We start from the raw sequence: 25,460 nt of genomic DNA, 5'->3' as shown, positions 1-25,460 counted from the left end.
GTGCGAATTTGCGGCGGGTGCGGCGGGTGTGGCGGGTGCGGCGAATGGCTGAACTCGAATCGCACAGAGATCGGATGTGATTTGCACTGCAGTGCGGTGCGAATCACATTCGTTCTCATAAACCGCTGCAATGTGAACCCAGCCTTAGTGACACTGGCGACGGGGGGTGATCACGGGGTTAAACCTTTATTGGGGGGGTTAGGGGGGTACATTAGAACTAAAGGGGGCTAACTCTAACTGCCCTAACAGTTATTACAGTCACAAATGACACCAATGCAAAAAAAAAAAAAAAAATGACATTGGTGTCACTGTGACTGGGGGGCAGGGGTAATTGGGGAGGTGATCGGGGGGTAAAGGGGGGGTGTGAGTGTGCCTGGCATGTTCTACTGTGTGTGTAGAGTGTTGGTGCAACTTACTGATCCGCTCTCCTCCGTGTCGGAACGAAAAATACCGACACGGAGGAGAGAATACATCACTTCCTCTCCTGTGTTTACATTACAGGAGAGGAAGTGATGTCACCGGGGATTTCTATTCGTCGGGAGCGATCGCGAGGGGGTGGCCATGAATGAATGGCCGTCCCCTCATCCGGGATCGCTCCCGAACGAATACCGACCCCCGACCCGTGGGAGGCAAGGGACGTACATGTATGTCCTTATGCCTGCCCGTGCCATTGTACCGACGTACATCGGCGTGCGGCGGTCGGCAACTGGTTAAGGACTATGTCTCCCAGTAGAAGGACTTCAGGGGCAGGAAAAAGGACCACTAAGGTGTCACCAATCTGGATCTAGGGGTTCTAGAAGGGCCTGCATGATACCAGCCTCCCCTGAGAGACCTAAGGCAGCTGCACAGGATGAGCCATTGCCCCTGTCAGGTCTTGCAGCCTCTCCCAACCTGGTAGCTCCCATGTCACTGAAGAGACTTTTTCAGCAGCACTGGTTGCTCTAGAAAAGAGGTTAATTGATTTAATTTCAGCACCCTCACAAAGAAGCAGAAAGCAGGGTATATCCTCTTCCTCTGCTTTGAGGTCCTTTTCAGACGACCAACAATCTGATGAAGATGACGATGTTGATCTTTCTGGGGACCAGGATCAGGAGCAGTCAGATGAGTTGGGGGATGAGTAAAGGATCCCGTCCTCGTCTCAGGTCCTCAGATTGCAGGTGCAGTGCTATACTGAAGTTGTGCACAAAGCATACAAACTGCCCTCCTCTGAGTTGGCCGAATCCTCCCTCCCCTCCTTGGGGTCATTAAAATACCCGCAGGCCGCATATACCTTCCCGATCCATCCTTTACTGGAAAAACGTATGTATGCTGACTGGGATCACCCAGACAAGTTGTTTACTCCCCCCAAGAAGTTTTCCCTTCTTTATCCAATGGAGGAGAAATTCACCAAGGAATGGCGTGTGCCAGCAATAGATGCAGCCATTTCTTCCATGAATAAGAATCTGACTTTTCCTGTAGACAATGCTCAGGTGTTTAGAGACCCAGCTGAAAAGAAGCTGGAGTCTCTGCTTAAAGCTTCCTTTTCTATGGCTGGCACTGTAACCCAACCTGCGGTGGCAGCTATTGGTATGTGTCAGTTCCTAAAGGATTAGATGAAGCAGGGGATTAAGATCCCCCCTGCTGAGCAGGCCAGAGATTGGTTGGACCTACCAAAGGCCTTATGTTTTGCGGTAGATGCTGTTAATGATTCAATTCAGCAAGCTTCCCACCTTGCACTCCTGCTGGTACACATGCACAAGATTCTCTGGCTAAAGCATTGGTCAGCTGATGCTCTGTGCAAAAAACATTAGGCCAGATTCCCCTTTCATGGGGAATGCTTGTTTTGGGATAATCTGCAAAAATATATCCAGAAGATTTCTAGCGGTAATGCTGCGTACACACGACCAGTTTTCCCCATTTTTCTGACAGAGTTCCGATGGAGTTCTGCTGAAACTGTCTTGCGTACATACGATCACACCAAAGACTGCAAGCAAGGCCTTCTCGTCCAACATCAGTGCCTGACCCCACAAATGCGCTTCTGGAAGAATGGCCAAACATTCCCATAGACACACTCCTAAACCTTGTGGACAGCCTTCCCAGAAGAGTTGAAGCTGTTATAACTGCAAAGGGTGGGCCAACTCAATATTGAACCCTATGGACTAAGACTGGGATGCCAATAAAGTTCATGTGCGTGTAAAAAAAAGGCATCCTAATACTTTTAGTAATATAGTGTATATGGACTACACTCCTGTGTAGGGGCCGGTGTCACAGCAGTTGTTTGATGTTTGGGGTCCTTATATTACACTATTGCATCTTCATGTTTACCTTTTCTTAAGCAGACAAAGTGTTCATCGTTGGGCACAGGTGTTCCATAGACCTGAATTTCACAAAATGTGAGGTATCCTGTTTTTCCACGCAGGATTAAATTCACATATCGTCCCTTCATATTAGGACAACGGAAGGTGTTAGTGCCACTTAGTGGTATTGAAGTGATCTGAACACATCTGCATCAAAAGGATTTATAAAAAAAAAAACTATTAAACAAAGGAGACAATTAAACTAGAATAGGAGAGCAGGGAATGAAAACTGAAGTGGAAGGAGTTAAAGGTGGAAAAAAGTGGAGAAGGAGGTGGAGGAGAAAAAATAAGTTCATGAGCAGTAGGAAGAGAAATAGAAGATAGATGAAGAGGAGGAAGGGGAAAACAGAGCAGAGGCTGGAGGAAAAGTGGATGAGGAGTAGGAAAGGTTTTGGGAAGAATGAGTTCACCTTGGATTATTGTTCCCATTGTTGGCCAAGGAGTCTCCGACAAGTATTTCTACTCCGTTAATGTACTGAGCACAGCAGTCTCCTCTGTTAGTCACCATAATGTGGGAAATTTCATACGTTGCTAACAAATCCACTCTAAACCAAGGTGAAAGCTGGTTGGCACTAGAGAAGCAAGACCCCTGGCTGTAGATTGGATCTGTATTGCCATCTATGACATTCAATGCTGAGCTCAGAGCATTCACATTTGTGGAATGAGTTGCACGGCCATAAAGGGCAAGATTCTTATCTGTTTAAAAAAGAGATTAAATAATTACATGATGCCAAGCTGTATTGATCTTTTTGTTACTACTGAAATACTGGGCTTAAAGAAAAGTTATTTAACCACTTGCCGACCAGTTCACGCTGTTATACATTGGCAGAATGGCACACCTGTGCAAACTGACGTACCTGTACTTCAGTCCGCAAAAGCAGGATAGCGGGTGCGCGCTTGCCGTGCTCCGCGGGAGTGTGCCCGCTGGTCCCACGGACTCGATGTCCATCAGCGGCCCACGATCATGGCAAGGAGAGGCAGAACAGGGAACTGTCTATGTAAACAAGGCATTTACTTGTTCTGCCTAGTAACATGACAGAGATCTACTGTTCCCTGTCATCGGGAACATCGATCTCTGTCATGTCAGTGGTACCCCATCACCCCTACAGTTAGAACACGCTGAGGGAACACACTTGAATTGCCCCAAACCCCTTGGTCACCCCCTAATGTTTAACCCCTTTCCCTGCCAGTGACATTTATACAGTAATCAGTGGCTATTTTTATCTCTGATCGCTGTATAAATGTCAATGGTCCCAAAATAGTGTCAAAAGTGTCCGATCTGTCTCCCGCAATGTCACAGTCCCGATAAAAATCGCAGATCACTGCCACTACTAATAAAAAAAAAATCATAATAAAAATGTCATAAATCTATCTCCTATTTTGTAGACACTATAACTTTTGTGCAAGCCAATCAATATACACTTATTTTTTTTTACCAAAAATATGTAGAAGAATATATATCGACCTAAACTGAGGAAGACATTCATTTTTTTTATATATGATTTGGGGATATTTATTATAACAGAAAGTAAAAATGTATTTTTCAAAATTGTCGGTCTTTTTTTGTTTATAGCACAAAAAATAAAAAACACAGAGGTGATCAAATAACACCAAAAGAAAGCTCTATTTGTGGGGAAAAAAGGACATGATTTTTTTGGGGGGTACAGCGTCGCACGACCACGCAATTTTCAGTTAAATTGAAGCAGCACAAAATTGTAAAAAGTGCTCTGGTCAGGAAGGGGGTAAAATCTTCCGGGGCTGAAGTGGTTAAACTGGCCATTGGCATCCTATTTTTGGACTTATAACTTCAATTTGTAGGCAATCATCTCTTATGATCATTGTATTTATTAGTTTTCTCTGTGTATGATCTCAAAACTGAATACATTAATTAACCTTTTCCAAAAATATATAAATATGTGTTATCAATTTACTTTACATAAACCAGATACCAAAATCTTTTTTTTTAGCTTTAAATAAGTAATGAGAGGATAGAACTTCAGTCAGGGTTTTGTTGATGCCTGTGAACTTGTTCAGGAGTCTTCCCCTCATTTCCTGTCCAAGTTACAACATGATCACTGGGACTGGAAATAAGGGTAAATAACTGCAATAAACAGGGACATAACTGCAATAAATACATTTCCTGCCAATGGAATGGGGTAAGTTTGAAACCCCTGACTGTTTTTATTGCTGTCTATCTCTCCATTTGAGATTTACTCTTTTTTAACTTTTGAATATACAGTAGGTAAGCTTTACATTTGGCCTACACTACAAAAGATCTCAAACACTACAAATTTGCTTTGTTATAGAGAACATATAGAAATGATGATTGTGCCTAAGCAGCACCCCGAAAAAAATACCTTTTGTCTTGAATTATTTCCCTTGCCTAGACAACCCTGTTCTGTAGCTACAAACCCGTAAGAACAGCAGTATAAGATCATCTAAGGCATTGCTGGCTCTGACTGCAAGTGTCAGGGAATTTGGAGTGAGAGTTGCTAATGTCAGTACCACACTGATCACTGCTTTCTTTGCTGGAGAGGAAGCTATACTTGAGGAGCTGAAAAGGATATCCCTTCTTCATTTATCCTTGTAGATATATGGTTTCTGAACCTCTCCTGATGTTTCTTAATCATTCCTCCACCGATTATCAGGGGGCAGCTCTGATATGAAGTAGCAGAGTCTTGTTTCAGCAAGCTCTCCCCTTCCACACAGAGGCGTGGTGCACAACAAGACATGGTAAGTCAGTAATGCACAAAATTTGCAAGGAGACCAAAGGCAATACTGGTGACTAGTTCTTTGGCTTTTGCCTACCTTGTTTTTGGACACAACTTCCACCTTGTGTTTTTTCATTGTTATTATGCATGTTTATTTTTAATGTTTAATTCATAGTGCACATGTAACATTTACTAGTCTAGAGACAGTGCCTTAAGCTGGAGTGTACCTTATTAAATTCATTATGTTTGGATCTAGGATGTAGTTAGCCTCAGCTTTGTTTGTTGGTGTTCAATGGGCCACACCAAAGCCCAGGGCATTGATTGCTTCTGCCTGCTGCTATTGTTTATTCTGCATAATGGGTTATGAATATTTATTCTGCCTTACCCAGTCACTGATGGGTTTATTCCAGTGATGTGGGCTCAGAGAGAGTATAAATATTTTGGAAGTTTTTTTTTGCCACCTAAGGCTGTGCTCGCCTAGCAGGGTTAGGTCTCTCTTGCCTAAAAAGTCCAATTGAACCTACACCTTTCTTTGAGGTCTTTTGTGTGAAGGTTCCTTCATTTTTTATTTTTTATCCCAAAAATTTTTATTTTTTTTCCTCCCCAATTTCCTATAAAAACATGTTTTTCTTCTAGGGTTAGGTCTTTGCCTTCTAGGCCTTTGCCCAGGAGAGGAAGCTCTCAATGAAAATAATTTTGTTCTCTTAGGGGTCTGAACCTTAGCCTGAAGAATACAAACCTGGCCTGTGGTAGAGGCTCAAGAAATAGGAAGATAGCTGCCCATCTGGAGCATCTTCAGAGGAGTTTGCTGTGCTGTATTGTGTCCTGGACAGCTTGGAAGAAGCTGCTGATGGAGGACATTGTATGGGGATTTATGTTTCCGCATTCAAAAATTCAACAATTCAAGGACTGTGCTGTTAGAGAGTCAAAAGGGCCAATCTTTTCTTGGGGGGCTGTTACTAAAGTATTAGTGCCACAATCATCTCTGCTGTTGAAGAAGGCTCTCTTAATAAACCACTGTGAGTTTGCTAATATGTAAAGATAAGATATGTTTGTTGTTTTTTTTTTTTTTTTTGTTCTTGTATCCTGTGCCCAATGCCCTCTCTTCACACATTGAGTGAATACACTTTATAACCAATAAATCCTGGTGGTGACAAATGGCAGGTCTTTGGGTTTTTAAGTGCAGCTACAGGGTGGGTCACTATTAGGAAGGCAGTTGTCAGGGCCTGGAGATGAACCTGGGACCCCTTCTGTGTCTGGAAATGGCTCTTCTCACTGAACTACCTGAGATGCTGGACAAGACCCTGTCTGATCCATTGGGCAGCCCTGCCTTGTTCCTTGACTTCTGTTGAACCTTGAACTCTTTGCTCCTCCCATGAACTTCCTGATTTAAGCCAGGTCTCTGCACTTCCTGTTTGTCAGATTATTATGCACTATCCAACCAATATCTCGCTCTTGTCTGCCCTGCCGTCGACCTGGTAATAACACACAGCAAAACCCATCTCCACCATCAGGAGCTCTGGTGAACACCGGTTACTATTTAGACTCCATACCTCAGATGGACCTGCATCATCCACCAGGGTGACCTGCTTGTATACCTATCCTGCTGATTGGTGGGAGTCCCCCTACTGCTATAGCTACTGGTCTCTGAGCCTGACCCCTGATCGTTACAGAATAATCTGCCAAACAGGAAGTGCAGAGACATGGCTTAAATAAGGAAGTTCATGGGAGGAACAAAGAGTTCAAGGCTCAGCAGAAGTCAAGAAACAAGGCAGGGTTGTTCAAAGGATAATACAGGGTGCTGTCCAGCAAAAGTCATTGCCAGGGGACTCAGGTTTATGTCCAGGCCCATACCATTTTAGCAGCTTTGTTGAGAGTAAGTGCTACACTACAGATTTTTATTGCAGGCTGTGTCCTCACTGGAGGGGTTTTTGCCCCACTTTGTGTGCTAAAGGCTTGACAAAAAAATGAAAGAAAAATCACCTGATTGTGAGGTGAAAGTACAACTTTGGCCAACTTACTTGCAATTCTGTCACCCTCGGTCACAGGTACTCCGTAGATCTGAATTTCACATAAAGTGAGATACCCCGTTTTGCCCCGTAGGATCAAATTCACAGATCGTCCCTTCATATTAGAGCAATTATAAGTCTGTCTGCCACCCAGTGGTATTGATGAAACTGTCGCACATCTGCACACACAGAAAAAAAGCATTACAATAAACGTGGAGAATAAAAAGTTTGTTGGCCATGTTTTATTTTTCCAAAAGGAAGCAAAATTAGTAGTAGAGAAGATGAGAGGGGGAAAAAAACAATATGGAAAAAGAAATAAAAGACAGGATGGTAAAGACCAGAGGAGAGGAGTAGGGAGTAGGGTGGGAAGATAAGTAGCTGAAAGGAGGACATAGGATAAAATAAAGGGGAAGGAAAGGGAAATAGAAAGGAAGGGATAGGGGAAAGGGAAGAGAAGGTAAAATAGAGAAAGAGGAGAAGAAGAGAGAAGATGGACAAAAAGAGCAGTTGGGCAAAGAAAGGGGATGGGGACTGAGAGAAGAGGAAGGGAGATGAAAAGAGGCTGGACAAGAGAGGAGATGGAGAAGGATAAAAAGGCAAGAGTCAAGAGGAAATAAGAAATCATCAGAAGAACGCAAGGACAAGAGGAGAAGGTTTTGAGAAGAGGAGAAAGAGTAGATGAGAGACGGGAAAAGGATGAGGGAAATGGTGGGAAAAATGTAAATATGAAATATACTTTTGATTGTTATTGCCATTGTTGTCCAGCGAGTCTCCTACAAGAATTTCTGCTCCATCAATGTAATTTGCACAGCAGTCCCCTCTGTTGGTGATTATTATGTGGGATATTTTATGAGTTGCCAATAAATCCACTCTGAGCCAAGGTGAAGCCTCAAACTTAGTAGAGAAGCAAGACCCTTGCCAAAAGTTTGGATCCAAATTTCCATCAATGGCATTTATTGTTGAGCTTAAAGAATCAGTAGAAGACTGAGTAGAGCGGCTTTGAAGGGCAACATTGTTATCTGGTTAAACAGAAAAATAATCAAATAAGATTTCCAAAGTAATTTTTAAAATTCTACTGTTTTTCTACTGGGGATTTAAAGAGGTTAGAAATGTTTATAAGCATTTAAGTAAATTGCAAGTTTTCAGTAATATTATTGAAGTAAACTACAGAAGCTAGTGGTCCATGTTCAAGTAGTTTAGGACCTCAGCATCCCTCTTATGTAGGGGCTTGATCTGTTGATAGCTAGTCAGTCAGTCAATCATCAGAGTCTGTTAAGAGATTTTAAAACTGTGCACACACAAACTAGGCAAAGGTCTTAAAGCACTATTAAACCCAAAAGCAAGAATTTATTATATTGCAGCTTACCAATTCTTAGATGTGATAGATGCATTCATTTTATTTTTTAGGTTTCCATTTTCTTTATTTTCACCTGGTAATCTGGCCAGTAAGTCTGTTGTTTTTTTAACATAAGTTGTCCTTCTGATATAGCAATTACGGGGTTGAGATAAACAAGGAAACCATTTATCACTGATAAGGGTACTTTCAATAATCAGCTTTTATTCATTCATGTAAAGCCTTAATCCAAAAAGGAAACTGCTTATAAAATGTTAGCTGGAGTTTGGCTTCAATTTGTTATGCTCCGTACACACGATCGGACTTTCAGGTGGACCAGAATCCGTCGGACAATTCAATCGCGTGTGGGCTCCAGCGGACTTTTCTTCCTCAAAGTCTGGTGAACCTAGATTTAAAACATGTTTTAAATCTTTCCGCTGAAAGTCCGCCTGACCCAGCTCCTGTTGGGAGGTCTGTGTCAGGGCTGGCTTAGCCCTTCCTCCTCTGGGCTGGCTGCTCAGCTGTCGGCTAATTGCCAGCTCTCTTCTCTCTCCACAGTTACCAGCTGTTCCCAATGATGCTCGTCTGACGTGCCTATTTAAAGCCTTCCAGCTCACTTCTCCTCTGCCTTTGCGTTGGTCACATCACAAGGAACCATCTCCTGCAGTTTGTTTGGCTTGCTGACATTCCTCCTGGCTCCTTATCCTGCTTGCAGTTGCTCTCCTTGGATCCCTGACTTCAGGCCTGGCTGACTACCCGATCTGGTTAATGAACTTTGGACTGGCTGACTACCCAATCTGGTTACTGCACTCTAGCTATGCTTGACTACGCTTTTTCCATTTACCTTTTTATTTTTATTAATAAACAAGTGTGATTTGATTGTACTTCTGTCTCAGTCTGATTCATGGTTTCTGACAGTCCGCTCGTCTGTTTGCTGGTCCGACTGACTTTCCAAATGAACGGACTTGCCCACACACGGACTAAAGTCTGTTAATTTTGAACGTAACTTCAGGTACGACGGGACTAGAGAAGGAAGTCAATGTCACCGCTTTTATCGGCGAGATTGACACCTTGCGAGCCCCGTCGCCTGGTATGGGTTTTAAGGGTCCAAAGTCCATACCAGACCCTTATCCAAGCACGCAGCCCGGCCGGCCAGAAAAGGGGGTGAGGACGAGCGAGCGCCCCCCCTTCCTGAGCTGTACTAGGCCGCATGCCCTTAACATGGGGGTGGGTGCTTTGGGGAAGGGGGCACCCTGTGGCCCCCCACCCCAAAGCACCTTGTCCCCATGTTGATGAGGACAAGGGCCTCTGTCAGGGTTTCTCCCGCACGGAATGGGCGGATGCGTGTCTGGTGACCCCGCCCCTTATGCCCATATGTCGCCACGCACCGTGTGCACCGCATTACAGCGGGAGAGAGCGTTGTGTCAACATCAGAAGAACAGAAGAAGGAAGAAGAAGAAGACGGCGACTGCTCCTCCGCTATCTTCTGCTGTTTTGCCGCTCTTTTGCTAGTGGAGGAGCTTCCTTCTTCTGTTTTTCCAATGTTGACACGACGCTCTCTCCCACTGTAATGCGGTGGACACGATGCACTGCGACTTATATAGGCATAGGGGGGGGTCACCGGGTGATGTCACATGGTGACCCCACCCCTTATGGCTATATAAATCACTCGCACCGTGTCCACGGCATTACAGTGGGAGAGAGCATTGTGTCAACATCGGAAGAACAGAAGAAGGAAGAAGAAGACGGCGAAGGAGAAAGCCGGGCTCCTCTGCTAGCAAAAGAGCAGAAGATAGCGGAGGAGCCTGGCGAGAAGAACCGGATAGCGTGGAGAAGTCAGAAGAAGACCCCCGAAGTCGGAAAAATACCCCTGGAGACGGAAGATGACCCCCGGAGCTGCCTAATAAACTACTTTAAAAACGTGTTTAATGTGTTTTTTTATTGACACTTTTTCCCCCAGGTGAATGGGTAGGGTTACGATATACCCCATACTCATTCACATAGGGTGGGGGGCCAGGATCTGTTGGGAAGAGGCCCTTGTCCTCATCGACATGGGAACAAGGTGCTTTGGGGTGGGGGGCCCCTTCCCCAAAGCACCCACCCCCCATGTTGAGGGCATGCGGCCTGGTACGGTTCAGGAGGGGGGCGCTCTCGCTCGTCCATACCCCCTTTCCTGACCAGCCAGGCTGCGTGCTCGAATAAGGGTCTGGTATGGACTTTGGGAGGACCCCATGGCGTTTTTCCAGCGTAGGGGGTTACCCTTAAAACCGATACCAGGCGACGGGGCTCGAAAGGTGTCAATCTCGCTGATGAAAGTGGCGACATTGACTTCCTTCTCTAGTCCTGTCGTACCTGAAGTCACGTTCAAAATGAACAGACTTTAGTCCATCGTGTGTGGGCAAGTCCGTTCATTTGGAAAGTCCGTCGGACCTCCGCCAAAGGTCCGGCAGGAAGTCCGTCGGACCTAGTCCGCTGGAAAGTCCGTTCGTGTGTGGTCGTGTGTGTGCAAGTCTGCTCATTCGGAAAGTCCGGCGGACCTGCGCTGCAAAGTCAGGCGGATTGTCCGCCGGACCAAGTCTGCGGGAAAGTCAGATCGTGTGTACGCGGCATTAGTTTATCTAAATCTGCTAGTACACCTAGTGGCACCCTTCTCCCAGTCTAACAATTCTGCTGCTCCACACCTCCTACAGCTTCCTGACCCAAGGGTTTGGGGATCCCGGCGAATCTTCTACTTACACCACCTACTCTCAAATGGAGAAATGAAACATTTTGATGTCTTATGTAATTAATTCACACTCCCAGTTACCGCAGTCCCTCCCGCAGCCTATCTTTAATGCCCTCATGGCTGTGGTCAAGGGTACAGACCCACAAAAGCTGATCTCCACTTTCTACAATATGCTCATCACACCGTCATCCACTAAAATAGCATATGGCCTCAAATCTCGATGGGAGAGGGAGGTGTGTCAGATAGAGGACGAAGAATGGACTGAGGCACTAGATACCTGCAAAGTAGTGTCCCCTAAGCTATCCAATAGGCTTTCCCAAATCTTTATCTTACACCAAGCTTATCTCACTCCCCTCAGGATTGCTAGATACAAGAGAGACAACAACTCCACCTGCCAACTCTGTCACATAGAGTCATGCACTTTTTTCTACCTTATCTGGGCATGCCCCCTGATACAGAGATTTTGGAAGCAGGTGGTGGACTTTCTACATGACACTATGGGCTCCCCACTTACCCTAGACCCAAAGCACTGTGGTACTGGGGATATTTCCAGAAGAAGACATTGATAGATTTACCAAGATATTCCTCCATGAAACCTTATTTTCGGCCAGGAAAACCCTGGCGCTCAATGTACACTGTTATAATTTTTTTTTTTTTTATACGTATGACTTCTGTATAGCCAAAAAAATGCCATGCACGTATAAATTGTATATCTAAACTGTTTAATAAAAACGTTTTGAACAAAAAAAACAAAAAAAAAACAATGCTGTTGCTGCTGTCCAAATGTGTCTCTGGAATCTGAAAATTAGACTTGATGGACCTCCTGGTTTTCTCCAGCCAAATCTGTAAGTGCTTTCAACAAGTTTTTCCAGCAGGACAATGTTTACAAATAACAAAATGTAGGCATGTGCAGAACCATGCTCCTGAAAAAACTCATATTTGCTAACACATGTGCCTGGTATGATGCTCCATGTATTCTTTTTCTAGGCATGCCAAGATAAATAATTATTTGGATTACGGTACTTACAAATCTCAGTGCTGCCAGCCAGTGTCCACAAGAAGGCGCAAGTGAACCAAATCATGATTCCTGTAGACGCTTGTTCTTTACTGGCATGGGTGAGTATACCTGAACAATAATGAAGTCACATGAAGGAGGAAAAATTTAGATGATTCAGTTTCATATCCTGTCCTGTGTACATTGAACTTTTCCATAATAGAGACAACCAAAGAATTGCAATAGGACCAATTTGTTAAAGCGAAACTCCAGGTACATAAAAGGGGACAGATACAGCTCTGTAATCGTTATTACATCAATTATTTATTTTTTTCATCACGTCAATACCTCGCCCTTTCACCCCCTTCCTGCCCAGTTTCAGTGATTTCAGTGCTGTCGCACTTTGAATGACAATTTGGGGTCATGCAACACTGTAACCTTATGAAATTTTTTGAATTTTTCCGAGACAGAATTTCTTTTGGTGGTATTGAATCAACACTGGCATTTTTTGCTAAACAAAATAATATTTTTTTTAAAAAAAAAAACTTTCTTCGTTTCTGTTATAACATTTTGCAAATAAGTAATTTTTTCTTCTTTACTGATGTGCGCTGATGAAGCTGCACTGATGCGGCTATACTGATGGGCAGGGGTAAGGCTGCACTGATGGGCACTGATTGGCACTGATGGGGCTACACTGATGATCAGTGCCCTGAATATCCGTGTAAACAATGTACTCGCTGTGCCCTGTCAGACTTGCCAGTTATCAGCTCCCCTTTCCTCACACAGACAGCATGTGGGGAAAGTAATCCTGATAACCGGCAGGTCTGTTTACATGTGACTAGCTGTGATTGGACGCAGCTGATCACATGGTAAAGGGGCGCTGTTATTGGCCCTTTACCGCAATCTGTGATCAGCTGTGTCCAAAGGACACAGCAGTTACAGAGCACGCCTGATGCACGCACTGGGAGGATATCCATGGATGTCCTTCCAGGATTGGAGAACAGCGATGTAGCTGTCTTTTGGCTATAGTGTGGTCAGGAACCAGTTAAAGCAAGTAGTGCATTCATTCATTCAGTATAGCATGTGAAGGCCATGTTTGCTCACACAGGGATACACAGGTGTTCCATGCATCCCTTGTGCAGCCAGTCCCATTCATGACAGTTGGGATGCATGTTGGACCAGAGTGCTTGTACCATCAGTTAATACCACCAGATGTACATAACAGTTCAAGGCAACCAAGGAACTATGTACCACCTTGAAAGGAATTTAAAAATGATTTAGAGTGCAATCATGTTTTTATGGCCATATTTGGTGATGAACCATATCTATGCTAACATTTCATCAGACAAAGAAGAGCCAATGTCAACTTATTTTGTGGCATGCGTTTAATAGTGTCTTGGAGGAGGGGCTTAGTAGCAGGGAATAATGTGTGGGTCAGCCCAACATCGAAGTTTATATGGTATGCAGGTGTAATAGGACGATTGTGGTTCAGAAATGCTGACGTGTGTTATTAGAACTAATCTAATGCCTTGAGTATTCATGAGAATCAATACATTGAAGGGGAGGACTGTATAAGTAAGATAAAAGTGAGAGATGGGCAAATGTAAGATTTCCAGAAAATATAATAGAATCTCAAATTCTCAGGAAGATAGTTGTAACAGGGTTTGTCCCTTGGAAACAGCCACATAATGTGTATTCTAATGCCCCGTACACACGAGAGGGATTAAGTCTGACAGACCTCCAAAGGAGTTCCGCCGGAGTTCCGCCGGAGTTCCGACGGAGTTCTGGCGGACTTTTCGACCGAACGGACTTGACCACACACCATCACACCAAACTCCGACGGAGTCGAACGTGATGACGTACGACTGGATTCGACGTAGGAAGTTCCTAGACAGTAGCCAATAGCTGCCCTAGCGTCGGTTTTAGTCCGTCAGAGTAGCACACACACGAGCGGATTTTTCAAAGGGGACCGGGTCCGGCGGAGTTCCGTCGGGAAAATTTAAAGCATGCTTCATTTCTAAAGTCCGTCAGACTTTAGCTTCGCTAAAGTCCGTTGCAGCCCACACACGATCGGATAGTCCGCCGGACTCAGTCCGTCGGAGTTTGGATGTCGAAAAGTCCGCTCGTGTGTACGGGGCATAAGGTGGTCAAATTTTAGAGCTTCTATACTCACCTAGAAAAGAAGGTCAGAAATAGCATGGCATAATGTTACTTGACTTGATTGTGCCAATAGATTATATTTTGAAAAATTAGGGATTCCCAAACCACTCGTGATTGTTGTAGTCTTTTTTTGGTTACAAATGAAACACCATACATGGGTCTCAACTATTCAAAGGATGTACAGTATGAGGGATGTGTATTGGAAGAACCTGAAAAGGAATCTGAATCAGTTTTGACTGCTGCTATCCATCCAAACCAGGAAAGGCAACATTTGCTCCATGCATTTAGAAGGAATTTGATTTTGTTGATCATGGATGAGTAATTTGCAGAAAACAATGACAGGTAATAAAGTCAACACCAAGGTACTGCAATTTGTCAGGAACACATTGAAATTTAAAGAATTTGTTGTAAAGAGTGTGCAGTCATTTAGTGTAGGAAAATATTAAGGGCTTTAAATTTAATGTTGTTTATAGGCAATCCAGCTTTTTTCAACAGAATAGAAAATAGCTAAAAGTTTGGGTATTAAGGTGTAGGGGTTAGAAACAAACAGTAACCAAGTGTCAAAGTGTCACTGCACCCGAAACCTTAATGGCAGCTAAAGTTTCTTCAGTCTTTCCAAACCCCTTCCACTGTACAGTTGATTCATTGGGGCCCAAAGATCCTGCATTGGAGCAATCAGGTTTATTTGGATCCCACAGTACAAAGCATATGTATCCATATTGTACCCTAAGGTAAGGTGACCTCATCCCTTGAAGTAGGCAAGCAAGTTGCGGCTAGAGTCCTCTCAACACCAAACAGTCTGTGATTAAGCCATCTCCCTCTTTCTGGTATCTGGAACCGGTAATGTTGGTAGCAAATATTTTTTACGTTTTTTGGATAGCATAGGGAAGGGTTAACACCCCTGTAATGTTTGTTTTGCTGTATGTGCCCCTGTTAAGAAGATTTCACCTTACTTTCTGTCCCTATGACTAATTAAAATCGTTCAATAAAAACTTATAGTTAAAAAAAAAAAAACTCAGCTAGCTAAAAAAGGCCAGAGTTGAGGTATGGACAATAGGGATGAGCTTCGTGATCGAGTCGGACATACGTTCGACTCGAACATTGGCTGTTCGCCCGTTCGGCGAATACCGAACATTATGGGCCGTTCGCGCCAAATTCGTGTGGCGCTCATGGCCCACAATGCACTGCGCCATCGCAGTGCATTGCTGGCTCATGATTGGCCAAGCAGGCACTGTGACCCCGCATGCTTGGCCAATCACAGCGCCGGCAGCAAGGAGAGCCATGATTGGCCACAGGCAGGATGCCTGTGGCCAATCATAGCTCAGGCTGTGTAATACACACCCCACACTATATAAGGCCGCCAGCGCGGTGGCCTTGTGTAGTGTGTTGGCGTCTGTAGGAGTTAGTGGGTGTTCTCTGTGTACCTTCAACACAGTACACACCGTTCATTATCGGCCGATTTTGCGTTCTTGCTCTTCTGTAATTGAGCTGTTAGCAATCTGCAGGAGTTTGTGCCTGTTGTCTGCGTGCCCTGATCGCAGTATACACCGTTATATCCACCTATATAGCTAGCTATATTGCTCTTTTGTAATAGAGCTTGCAGTCAGTTGTAGGAGATTGTGCATGTTGTCTGCGTGCCCTGACCGCAGTATACACCGTTATACACCGTTATATCCACCTATATAGTTCTTCTCTTCTCTCTAGAGCCATCTGCTGCAGGAGTTAGTGGGTTTTGTGTGCCTCCAGCACAATATACACTACCCAATTGCTGGTTTTCCCATCTCCCTGCAGACCATTACCATGTCTGGAAGGCCTGTGTGCGTGCCCTGACCACAGTATACACCGTTATATCCACCTATATAGCTAGCTATATTGCTCTTTTGTAATAGAGCTTGCAGTCAGTTGTAGGAGATTGTGCGTGTTGTCTGCGTGCCCTGACCGCAGTATACATCGTTATACACCGTTATATCCACCTATATAGCTCTTCTCTTCTCTCTAGAGCCATCTGCTGCAGGAGTTAGTGGGTGTTGTGTGCCTCCAGCACAATATACACTACCCAATTGCTGGTTTTCCCATCTCCCTTCAGGCCATTACCATGTCTGGAAGGCCAACAAGGAGAGGCAGACAGGCGCGAGCTGATAAAAGAGGGCAAGCAGGCTCTGTGTCTAGAGACAACAGTGCTGATCGTGGACGCGGTGCATCGTCATCATCAGCAAGTGGCCATGGGACACGCATGTGCTTCTTTTCGCCAGCTGGACATGTTGAGCCGCATCATGCCGAAGACCTGGTAGAGTGGATGACCAAGCCCTCTTCATCCTCCTCATCCTCTCTCACCCAGGCTCAGGGTTCTAGCAAAGCAGCTGCCAACGCATCGTCTTCCCTCCTCTCAATGTCATCATCAGTAACTCCTTCCCTAGACGCACCACGTCCTCCTGAGGAGTCTCCTGAACTCTTTGAGCACATTGTTGGGTACATGCTCCAGGAGGATACCCAGTGTTTTGTAGGCTCTGATGATGATACTCAGCTAGAGGAAGGCAGTAGCGTGAGCGCAGAGAGAGGGGATGCTCAAGAAGGACAGAAATCTGTCAGTCATGTTCCACAAGCTGCAGCATACTGCCAGGTTTGCTCCAGCAATGAAGAGGGAGGGGATGATGAGGGCACTGACTCCACGTGGGTGCCTGGTAGGAGAGAGGAGGAGGAGGAGGCCAGCTTAGGGGCAGCACACCGACTGAATCACACCGCAGAGCTCCGCCTGTGCAGGGCGCTGCCTCTGTGCGTTATTCTAAAAGATCTTTGGTGTGGGCCTTTTTTGAGATGAGTGCATCAGATCGTACCGCTGCTATTTGCAACATATGTCTCAAGCGTATCTCGCGTGGCCAAAACATCAGCCGCTTGGGCACCATATGCTTGACCAGACATATGTTGACCTGCCATGCAGCTCGTTGGCAAGCGTACCTCAAAGACCCACACCAAAGAACAAAGCGGACCTCTCCTTGCGCCTCATCAGCTGGGATCTCCAACCCCACTAGACCTTCAGTCCTCTCTGAAACCTGCGCTGAGAGGAATGAAGGTGTAGAATTAGGTGTGTCACAGCCAAGTGCTTGCGGGCACTCTGCTAGCAGTACAGCCACGTCCGATTGTAGCAGGCAAATTTCCCTGCCCCCGCTACTGGACCGTCGAAAGAAGTTCACTACCAGCCATCCACATGCCCAGCGGCAGTTGAATGTTAGCTTGGCTAAATTGCTAGCACTTCAACTGCTACCTTTTCAGTTGGTAGACTCGGCCCCCTTCCGTGAGTTTGTGCAATGTGCGGTTCCTCAGTGGCAGGTCCCCAAACGCCACTTTTTCTCACAGAAGGCAATTCCGGCTCTCTACCGGCATGTGGAAGGCAATGTCCTTGCCTCACTGGACAGGGCAGTCAGCGGTAAGGTGCATATTACCACTGACTCATGGTCCAGCAGGCATGGACAGGGACATTACCTGTCTTTCACGGCCCATTGGGTCACTCTTCTGGCAGCTGGGAAGGATGCAGGACAAGGTGCAGTAGTGTTGGAGGTTGTTCCGCCATCATGCCTCCAAAATGCTACTACTGGTTGTGACACACCTCTCTCCTCCACCCCCTCCTCTTCTTCTTCCTCCATGGCCTCTTCCAGTGCTCTGTCCTCGGAACCAGCGGTGCTCTGTAGGCATTCAAGGGGCTGCGCAAGTACGCAGGCAAAACAATGCCATGCCGTGCTTGCGCTGGTTTGTTTGGGGGACAGGAGCCACACTGGGGCAAATATTTTGTCAGCTCTGCAGGGGCAGGCCGAGAGGTGGTTGACGCCACGCCAGCTTAAGCCAGGAATGATGGTTTGCGACAATGGTACCAACCTCTTCTCCGCTCTCCGACAGGGACAACTGACCCATGTGCCCTGTGTGGCTCACGTCCTTAACCTGGTGGTGCAGCGGTTCTTGGGCAGGTACCCGGGCTTACAGGATGTCCTGAAGCAGGCCAGGAAAGTCTGTGTGCATTTCCGCTGATCATTTAATGCCTGTGCTCGGCTGGCTGAGCTCCAAAAGGAGTTGAACCTGCCCAAGAACCGCCTTATATGTGACATGCCCACCAGGTGGAACTCAACGTTGGCCATGCTGCAGCGGCTGCACGCGCAGCAGAGGTCCATCAATGAGTACCTGTGTGACTACGGCACCAGGACAGGGTCAGGGGAGCTCAGTTTTTTCTCACCACACCAGTGGGGCATGATCAGGGATGCAGGCACTGTCCTGTCACCGTTTGAGGAGGCCACAAGGAAGGTGAGCAGTGACAGTGCATGCATCAGTGACACTGTAACTCTTGTCCACCTATTGGAGCATACGCTGCATGGAATAATGGACAGGGCACTTGAGGCAGAACAGAGGCAGGAAGGAGGAGGACTTCCTTGCCTCTCAAGGCTCCCTTTATCCAGACAGTGTTCCTGCTGTCCCACCCATCACACAGGAAGAGGAGGAGGAGGAGGAGGAGAAGGATTGTGTCAGCATGGAGGTGGAGCCTGGCACTCAGCATCAGCAGCAGCAGTCTTGTAGGGATGATTTACAGTCCCAAGAAACCCGTGGACTTGTACGTGGCTGGGAGGAGGTAGCTGCGGATCATTTTGTCCTTAGTGACCCAGAGGACTCCGGACCGAATGCCTCAGCTAACCTACCTGCATGGCCTCCCTGATCCTGCAAAGCCTGCAGAAGAATCCTCGTATTCTTCAGATCAAGGAGAGGGACCATTACTGGCTGGCCACTCTACTTGATCCACGGTACAAGGGTAAGGTTGCCGACCTTATCTTGCCATCGCAGAGGGAGCAGAGGATGAGACATCTCCGGGAGGCCTTGCAGAAAGGTCTGTGCAACGCGTTCCCAGAGACTGGGAGGTTATAAACTCCTGGTCCTGGACAACGTGTTGCTGAGGCATCGGTCAGAAGGAGCGGTGGAGAAGGTGGCCGTCTGACCGATGCATTCAGACAATTTTTTAGTCCGCAGCCCCAAGGTATGATCGGTTCCAGCAACCATCGCCAGCGTCTGATTTACATGGTGCAGGAATACCTAGGGGCAAGATCAGACTTGGACACCTTTCCCACCGAAAATCCTCTGGCTTACTGGGTCTTGAGGATGGATCACTGGTTAGAGCTTGCACAGTATGCAATTGAGCTACTGGCCTGTCCTGCATCCAGCGTTCTTTCGGAACGCACCTTCAGTGCTGCTGGTGGCTTTGTTACCGATCACAGGGTGCGCCTGTTCACCGACTCGGTTGATCGACTGACCTTCATAAAGATGAATCAGTCTTGGATCACCCACAGCTACCAAGCACCTGAAGCTGATGTAACCGAATAATATTTTTGGAAATATCACATCCCTTCAAGACTGCCTATGCTGTTGCTGATTGACTGTCCTGTTATGTTGACTGTCTATCCTCTTCCTCCTCCGCTGATATCTTGGAAGAACATTTTTGGTTCTAGGTGATGCCACCAGCCCAATTTTTCAGCCCCTGTTTAACAGGGGCGTTTAATTACAATTTTTGATGCAATGCTTTGCAGCAGGGCTCATTCCTGCACCACAACTAGAGTATATGGGAGAGGTTGCAGTGTCGTGGCACCAGCACCAGTGCCAGCAGCCCAATTTTTCAGCCCCTGTTTAACAGGGGCATGTAATTACAATTCTTGATATAATATTTCACAGCAGGGCCCGTTTATACTGCTGTTCTGAGTACCGTATTTATCGGCGTATAACACGCACCCCAAGTTTAGGAGGGAATTTTGTGGAAAAAACGTTTAGTAGGGACATTTAAGGAAAAAAATCTTACATTTAAATGCCCATCAATGCAGCCTTATCAGTGTCCATCTGAAGCCTCGTCAGCGTCATTTGCAGCCTTGTCATGCAGCCTGTCCTCATTGCAGCCTTGTTATGCAGCCTGTCCTCATTGCAGCCTTGTCATGCAGCCTGTCCTCATTGCAGCCTTGTCATGCAGCCTGTCCTCAATGCAGCCTTGTCATGCAGCCTGTCCTCATTGCAGCCTTGTCATGCAGCCTGTCCTCATTGCAGCCTTGTCATGAAGCCTGTCCTCATTGCAGCCTGAGCCTTGACATGCAGATTGTCCGCTTATGTTTTTAAAAATGGCGCCGCCGAGATGTCCCGTGTATCTCGGCGGCACCCGGAAGTTCTTGCCAGCTTTCGGCTGGCCTCGGCCCTTCTCGGAGGCTTTCGGCCGCTCTCGGAGGCTTTCGGCCGCTCTCGGACCTCGGCAGCTGTCGGCCGCTCTCGGAAGGTCCGAGAGCGGCTGAAAGCCTCCGAGAGCGGCCGAAAGCCTCCGAGAAGGGCCGAAGCGGCCGAAAGCCGCGAGAAGGTATGAGAGTGGCCGAAAGCCGCGAGAAGGGCTCTGGGCGGCTGAAAGCCGCCCAGAGCCCAAAAAAGTGTGTGGAAATCGCGGAGTATCGGCGTATAATACGCACCCGCGATTTTCCCCTGATTTTAAGGGGAAAAAAGTGCATGTTATACGCCGATAAATACGGTATATAGGGCCTGGGGGCCCCACGTCTTTCCTTTTTCTAATATGGGTACGGGGTTCCCCTTAATATCCGTACAAGACCCAAAGGGGCTGGTAATGGGCAGGGGGGGCTACCCATGCCATTTTTCTCAATGATTTTCATCCATATTGCCGGAACCAGATATTACATTAAAAACGCAAGCAGTTTGAAATTACTTTTTTTCCGTTAAATGTCATTTTGTGCAGGGACTGTTCTAAACACGGGAAACACGTGGCACTTGACAGGCATACTATAGCCACCCCCCAGGCACGATATTTAAAGGAATATTTCACTTTTTTTTCCACTTTAATCGTCATTAAAATCAGTGCTCCCGCCAAAACAGCCATTTTTAAAAACATTTTAGGCATTGACCCATGTCCCCTGGGGCAGGAGCCAGGTCCCCAAACCCTTTTTAGGACAGTATCTTGCATATTAGCCATTAAAATTAGCACTTTTTATTTTGAACGTTCGAGTCCCATAGACTTCAATGGGGTTCTAAAGTTCGTATGAATTTTCGGTCCGTTCGAAAGTTCTAGTGCGAACCGAACCGGGGGGTGTTCGGCTCATACCTAATGGACAACAATTTAATTGATTCTTGATTGTAAGGGTATGTGTAAACCATGTAGTTGTGTTAGGTGGATTAGGTTCCCTTTGGTAATTTGCTTTGAGGTGGTTTGGAGTTTTTTTTCTTTTTGGAGCACAACTTCAAATTTCCACTACACAAAACATGTGGTGGCATTGGTCGGGGGCATCAGAACTATCCCTGTGGCTGCTTCTGGGATCCAAGGACACTCTCTAGAAGTTGCAGCATTTTTTGTGCCATCCTCGCCATTTTGACCAAGGCCCTGGCAGAAGCTTCTGCAATAGGTTTCACCTTGAATTTCTGTTGACTGCAACATGTTGTCTGCTAGAAAGCACCAGAGTGGTCTGGTTGTGAGAAATGATCAGGTGAGCACTGATCATCTTCCCTGTCTTTGTAGATTTTTTTTGTAAATAATGTTCTGTCTCAGCAATGTAACATTCTTATTTGCATTGGTTGCTTTGAATGAGGTACACCACATTAATGGAGGTGCAGATGTATAATACAGTAATGCCCTGTACACACGGTCGGGAATTCTGACGGAAAAGGTCTGATCGGATTATATTGTCGGAAAACGTGTGGGCTCTATCAGACTTTTTTGAATTTTTCCGACAAAAAAAATCCGACCAGACTTTTTCCGATCGTTTGTAGAGAATTACGAGGGGCAAAGTACCATGCATGCTCAGATCAAATTACGAGACCAAAGCTATTGGCTACTAGCGTCTACATAGTCCCGTCGTATGCACCGAACGTCACCACGTTCCGAACGATCGTATTTTCCGACAACTTTGTCCGACCGTGTGTATGCAACACCAGTTTCGGACAAAATCCGTCAGACAGATTTTGTGGTCGGAATGTCCGACCATGTGTACAGGGCATTATACTGAAAGCTAATTTTGTGTTTGATCATTTTTAATGGATGGTGGTTGCAGTTTGCAGCATTTGTGCCTTGTGTCTTTCACCTGCATAAATGTGCATTGATGTAGTTTGATGGGGTCATTTGTTGGCCTGTACGTCTATAATAATGTAAATATTAACATTCTTGTGCCAGTAATTTATGTCTATTTTCAAGCATGAGGAATGCAGCATGGCACTGCACAGGTTAATGAATGACCTCTGTAGTGTAAGAACTGACACTTTCTGTGAAAAAACAACATATTTGACATTCCCTGGGTCTCTTAGTCTAGTGCTGCTCTGCAGGTGAAAATTGATAATTAGAACTGAAACTAACTCAAGCAGACAGCAACGAAGAAAAGAGATGTGTCTTTGTCACATTAGCACTCCTATATTTGTGATATAACACATAGAAATGGCAAGGCATTGACTGGACACTGTGTGACTCAAAATAAAAAAAGTTGCCTGTCCCATTGGCAAATAGGGACGAGATAAAGTATGTGAGTGAATGCATGGACATGGGGGAATCAATTAGCCATGACACTACAAACTAGGATTGCCACCTGTCCGGGATCCACCTGGACATTTCATGTTTTGAATCATGTGTCGAACTTTCAGTTCACTTGAAACCCAGACACATTATTCAGACCAGACTGCGGCTCCCTTAGATAGCTGGGGAGAGGATTAGACTTCTCCTCCCTCTGACCTGCAAGGGACGATAGAGAAATGAGGACAGGCTGTCCTTTTCCTCTCTCTCCTTGCCATGTGACTTTTCACATAACTGTAGAGAGGAAGGAGGAGCTGCCTTCTTTCCAGAGTGTGCGATCTGTGAGTATAGGGAGGGGGCAACTCTGATGTGTGGAGGGACACCTAATGTAAGAAGGGACTCTACTGGGGACACCTGATGTAGGGAGGGACTTTACTGGGGGCACCTGATCCTAGGAGGCACTCTACAGTGGACACTAGATCCAAGGGGGCACTCTACTGGGGGCACCTGATGTAAGGAGGGACTCTACTGGGGGCACTTGATGGAAGGAGGCACTCTGATGAGGACACCTGATGGAAGGGGGGACACTGATGAGGACACCTGATGGAAGGAGACACTCTAGTAGGGATACCTGATGTAAGAAGGCACGCTATTGGGGCACCTTATGTAAGTAGGCACTGTAGTGGGGGCACCTGATGTAAGGAGGGACTCTGCTGGGGGGCACCTGATGTAAGGAACCACTATCCTGAGGGCACAAGATGTAAGGGGGCAATCTACTGGGGGCACCTGATGTAAGGGAGCACTCTACTGGGGGCACATCGGAAACTGTTATGTGGGGGGGGAACTTTGGTGACCACAGAACTCCCTCCACAGAGTAGATACAATAAGGTTAGTGATATAAGGGGGAGAAACCTTTATATCAGTGTCCCCCTTACCATAATGTATTATTCACTCCCTCCCCCCACAGACTTTGTGTGTCCTTTCTGGCTGGGAACTGTCATTGACCTGACCTGAGTGACCTCCTCTAGCCCAAGCTTGTCCAAACCAAGCTGACTTCTGAACTACACATGCACAGTTCCAAAGTTAGGCGAAAACTAATTGGGCAGCCTCCATCCGTAACAGATATTTCAGGCAGCTTGTAGATTGTCTGATATTTATAAACTGTCTGTAAATTTACAGACAGTTGGCAACCCTGCTTTGCACATGCTCAGCTGCTCTCTATATTTTATATTATCAAGCTACACTCTGATACCATCTTGCAGCAACCTCTTCTAAGCCGGCGGCAGCTAACAATCTTTGAAAACCAGCAGCATAAGCAATGGTATAGTATAACCACAGTATAAATAATATACTAATATAATATAAATATAATATAATGCCCACATTTTAGTGTAATATCCTATTGAGAATTAGGCAGATGCTATATTCAGCCTAGGTAGATGGAAGACAGAGATAATAATAATAATAATAATAATTTGTAGGTGGAGGTGGGGTAGTCTTCACTGAATAGAGTTTTCAAGCATCACCTAAAGGTGGAGAGATCAGGACATTACAGAAAATATTGGGGTAGGGAGTTTCATGGCATGTGAGCGGTTATGGAGAAGTCCTAGAGCTGAACATAGGATAAATAAATAGATAGATAGATAGATAGATAGATAGATAGATAGATAGATAGATAGATAGATAGATAGATAGATAGATAGATAGGTAGATATATAGATAGATAGATAGGTAGATAGATAGATAGATAGGTAGATAGATAGGTAGATAGATCTGCTGCTTTCCATGGGGCTGATTTATTAAAAGAATAGAGCATGTAGTAAAGCATATACTCACTTTTAGTTTAGTGAATGAGGTGAAGCTGTGTCATGATTAGTAAATAAAGTAAAGCTGTGTTCACTCAATCTAAGTAACAATGCATTTTGATAAGTGAATATCCTTTACTTATTTAGTAAATCACCCACAATGTAGGTGCTCTTAGAGAAAATGTACAAAAAAACAATGCATTATTTCCCAGTAATTAAAAAAAAATCATACAGTAGATGTTGGAACAAAGTATGAGATACATCATCATTACCTTGAATCAGCCTGGGATTCTCTACCTGCTGCCGAGCCCTGTTTACTGAGGGAACTGATGTTTCAATGTTTATATAGCTTTCCAGACCGGTGTGCCACCCATACTTCTGCCATAATCACACATAACAATCAAGGAAATATAAAGCTGTCAACACCTAACTGTTTGTATTAAGGATTTTCCTGTTGGGCAGAACCAGTTTGATTAAAATGATTCTCGTGCCACAATTGCTATACCGGTTACACAATTCCTCTGTAGTGAATATTTGTTGTGGCTTTTTGCTATATTTGACTGAGATTTAGAGCAGGCATATCACATTAATTATTTAACATTAACTCTGAGAGGGTCTACTGATAATATCTTAATCTTTGGTCGCTTTAATATGGTCCCTGAGATGGACAGACTTTCTGCTGTGGCAGGCCCAACTTCTGATCTCTCTGATGCTATTTCACAGATGTCTGACAGTGGTGACACCCCGCTACTATGACACTTGCCTACTATGAAACCATGATATAGTTTATGGGGGGAGGGGGATCTGTCCTTTCTATGGTTTTGGACGTCTCCATACTACCACGTGGTATTTAAAACCATGCCCCAGTTTTGTCTCTCCAA

General features: G+C 45.6%; 1 protein-coding gene across 1 annotated transcript in view; it reads right to left on the bottom strand.

The window, feature by feature from the left end:
* LOC143988082 (uncharacterized) overlaps positions 1-24,964 on the bottom strand; it is a 44,893-nt gene extending 19,929 nt beyond the window's left edge. Inside the window, exons 1-6 of the mRNA XM_077487348.1 lie at positions 24,852-24,964; positions 12,142-12,240; positions 7,793-8,075; positions 7,069-7,235; positions 2,747-3,032; positions 2,305-2,483 (exon numbers count right to left, since the gene is read on the bottom strand). Of these exons, the coding sequence (XP_077343474.1) occupies positions 2,305-2,483; positions 2,747-3,032; positions 7,069-7,235; positions 7,793-8,075; positions 12,142-12,196 (970 nt within the window). The 5' untranslated portion in view covers positions 12,197-12,240; positions 24,852-24,964. The remainder of the gene's footprint in view (positions 1-2,304; positions 2,484-2,746; positions 3,033-7,068; positions 7,236-7,792; positions 8,076-12,141; positions 12,241-24,851) is intronic.
* Between the last annotated feature and the right edge of the window lie 496 nt (positions 24,965-25,460).

The sequence above is a fragment of the Lithobates pipiens genome, unplaced genomic scaffold, assembly GCF_037356315.1.
Source record: "Lithobates pipiens isolate NorthernLeopardFrog02 unplaced genomic scaffold, aLitPip1_a1.2 Scaffold_18, whole genome shotgun sequence".
NCBI lineage: Eukaryota > Metazoa > Chordata > Amphibia > Anura > Ranidae > Lithobates > Lithobates pipiens.
The sequence above is the reverse complement of the archived record's forward strand: the minus strand, read 5'-3'. Positions and strand labels throughout refer to the sequence as shown.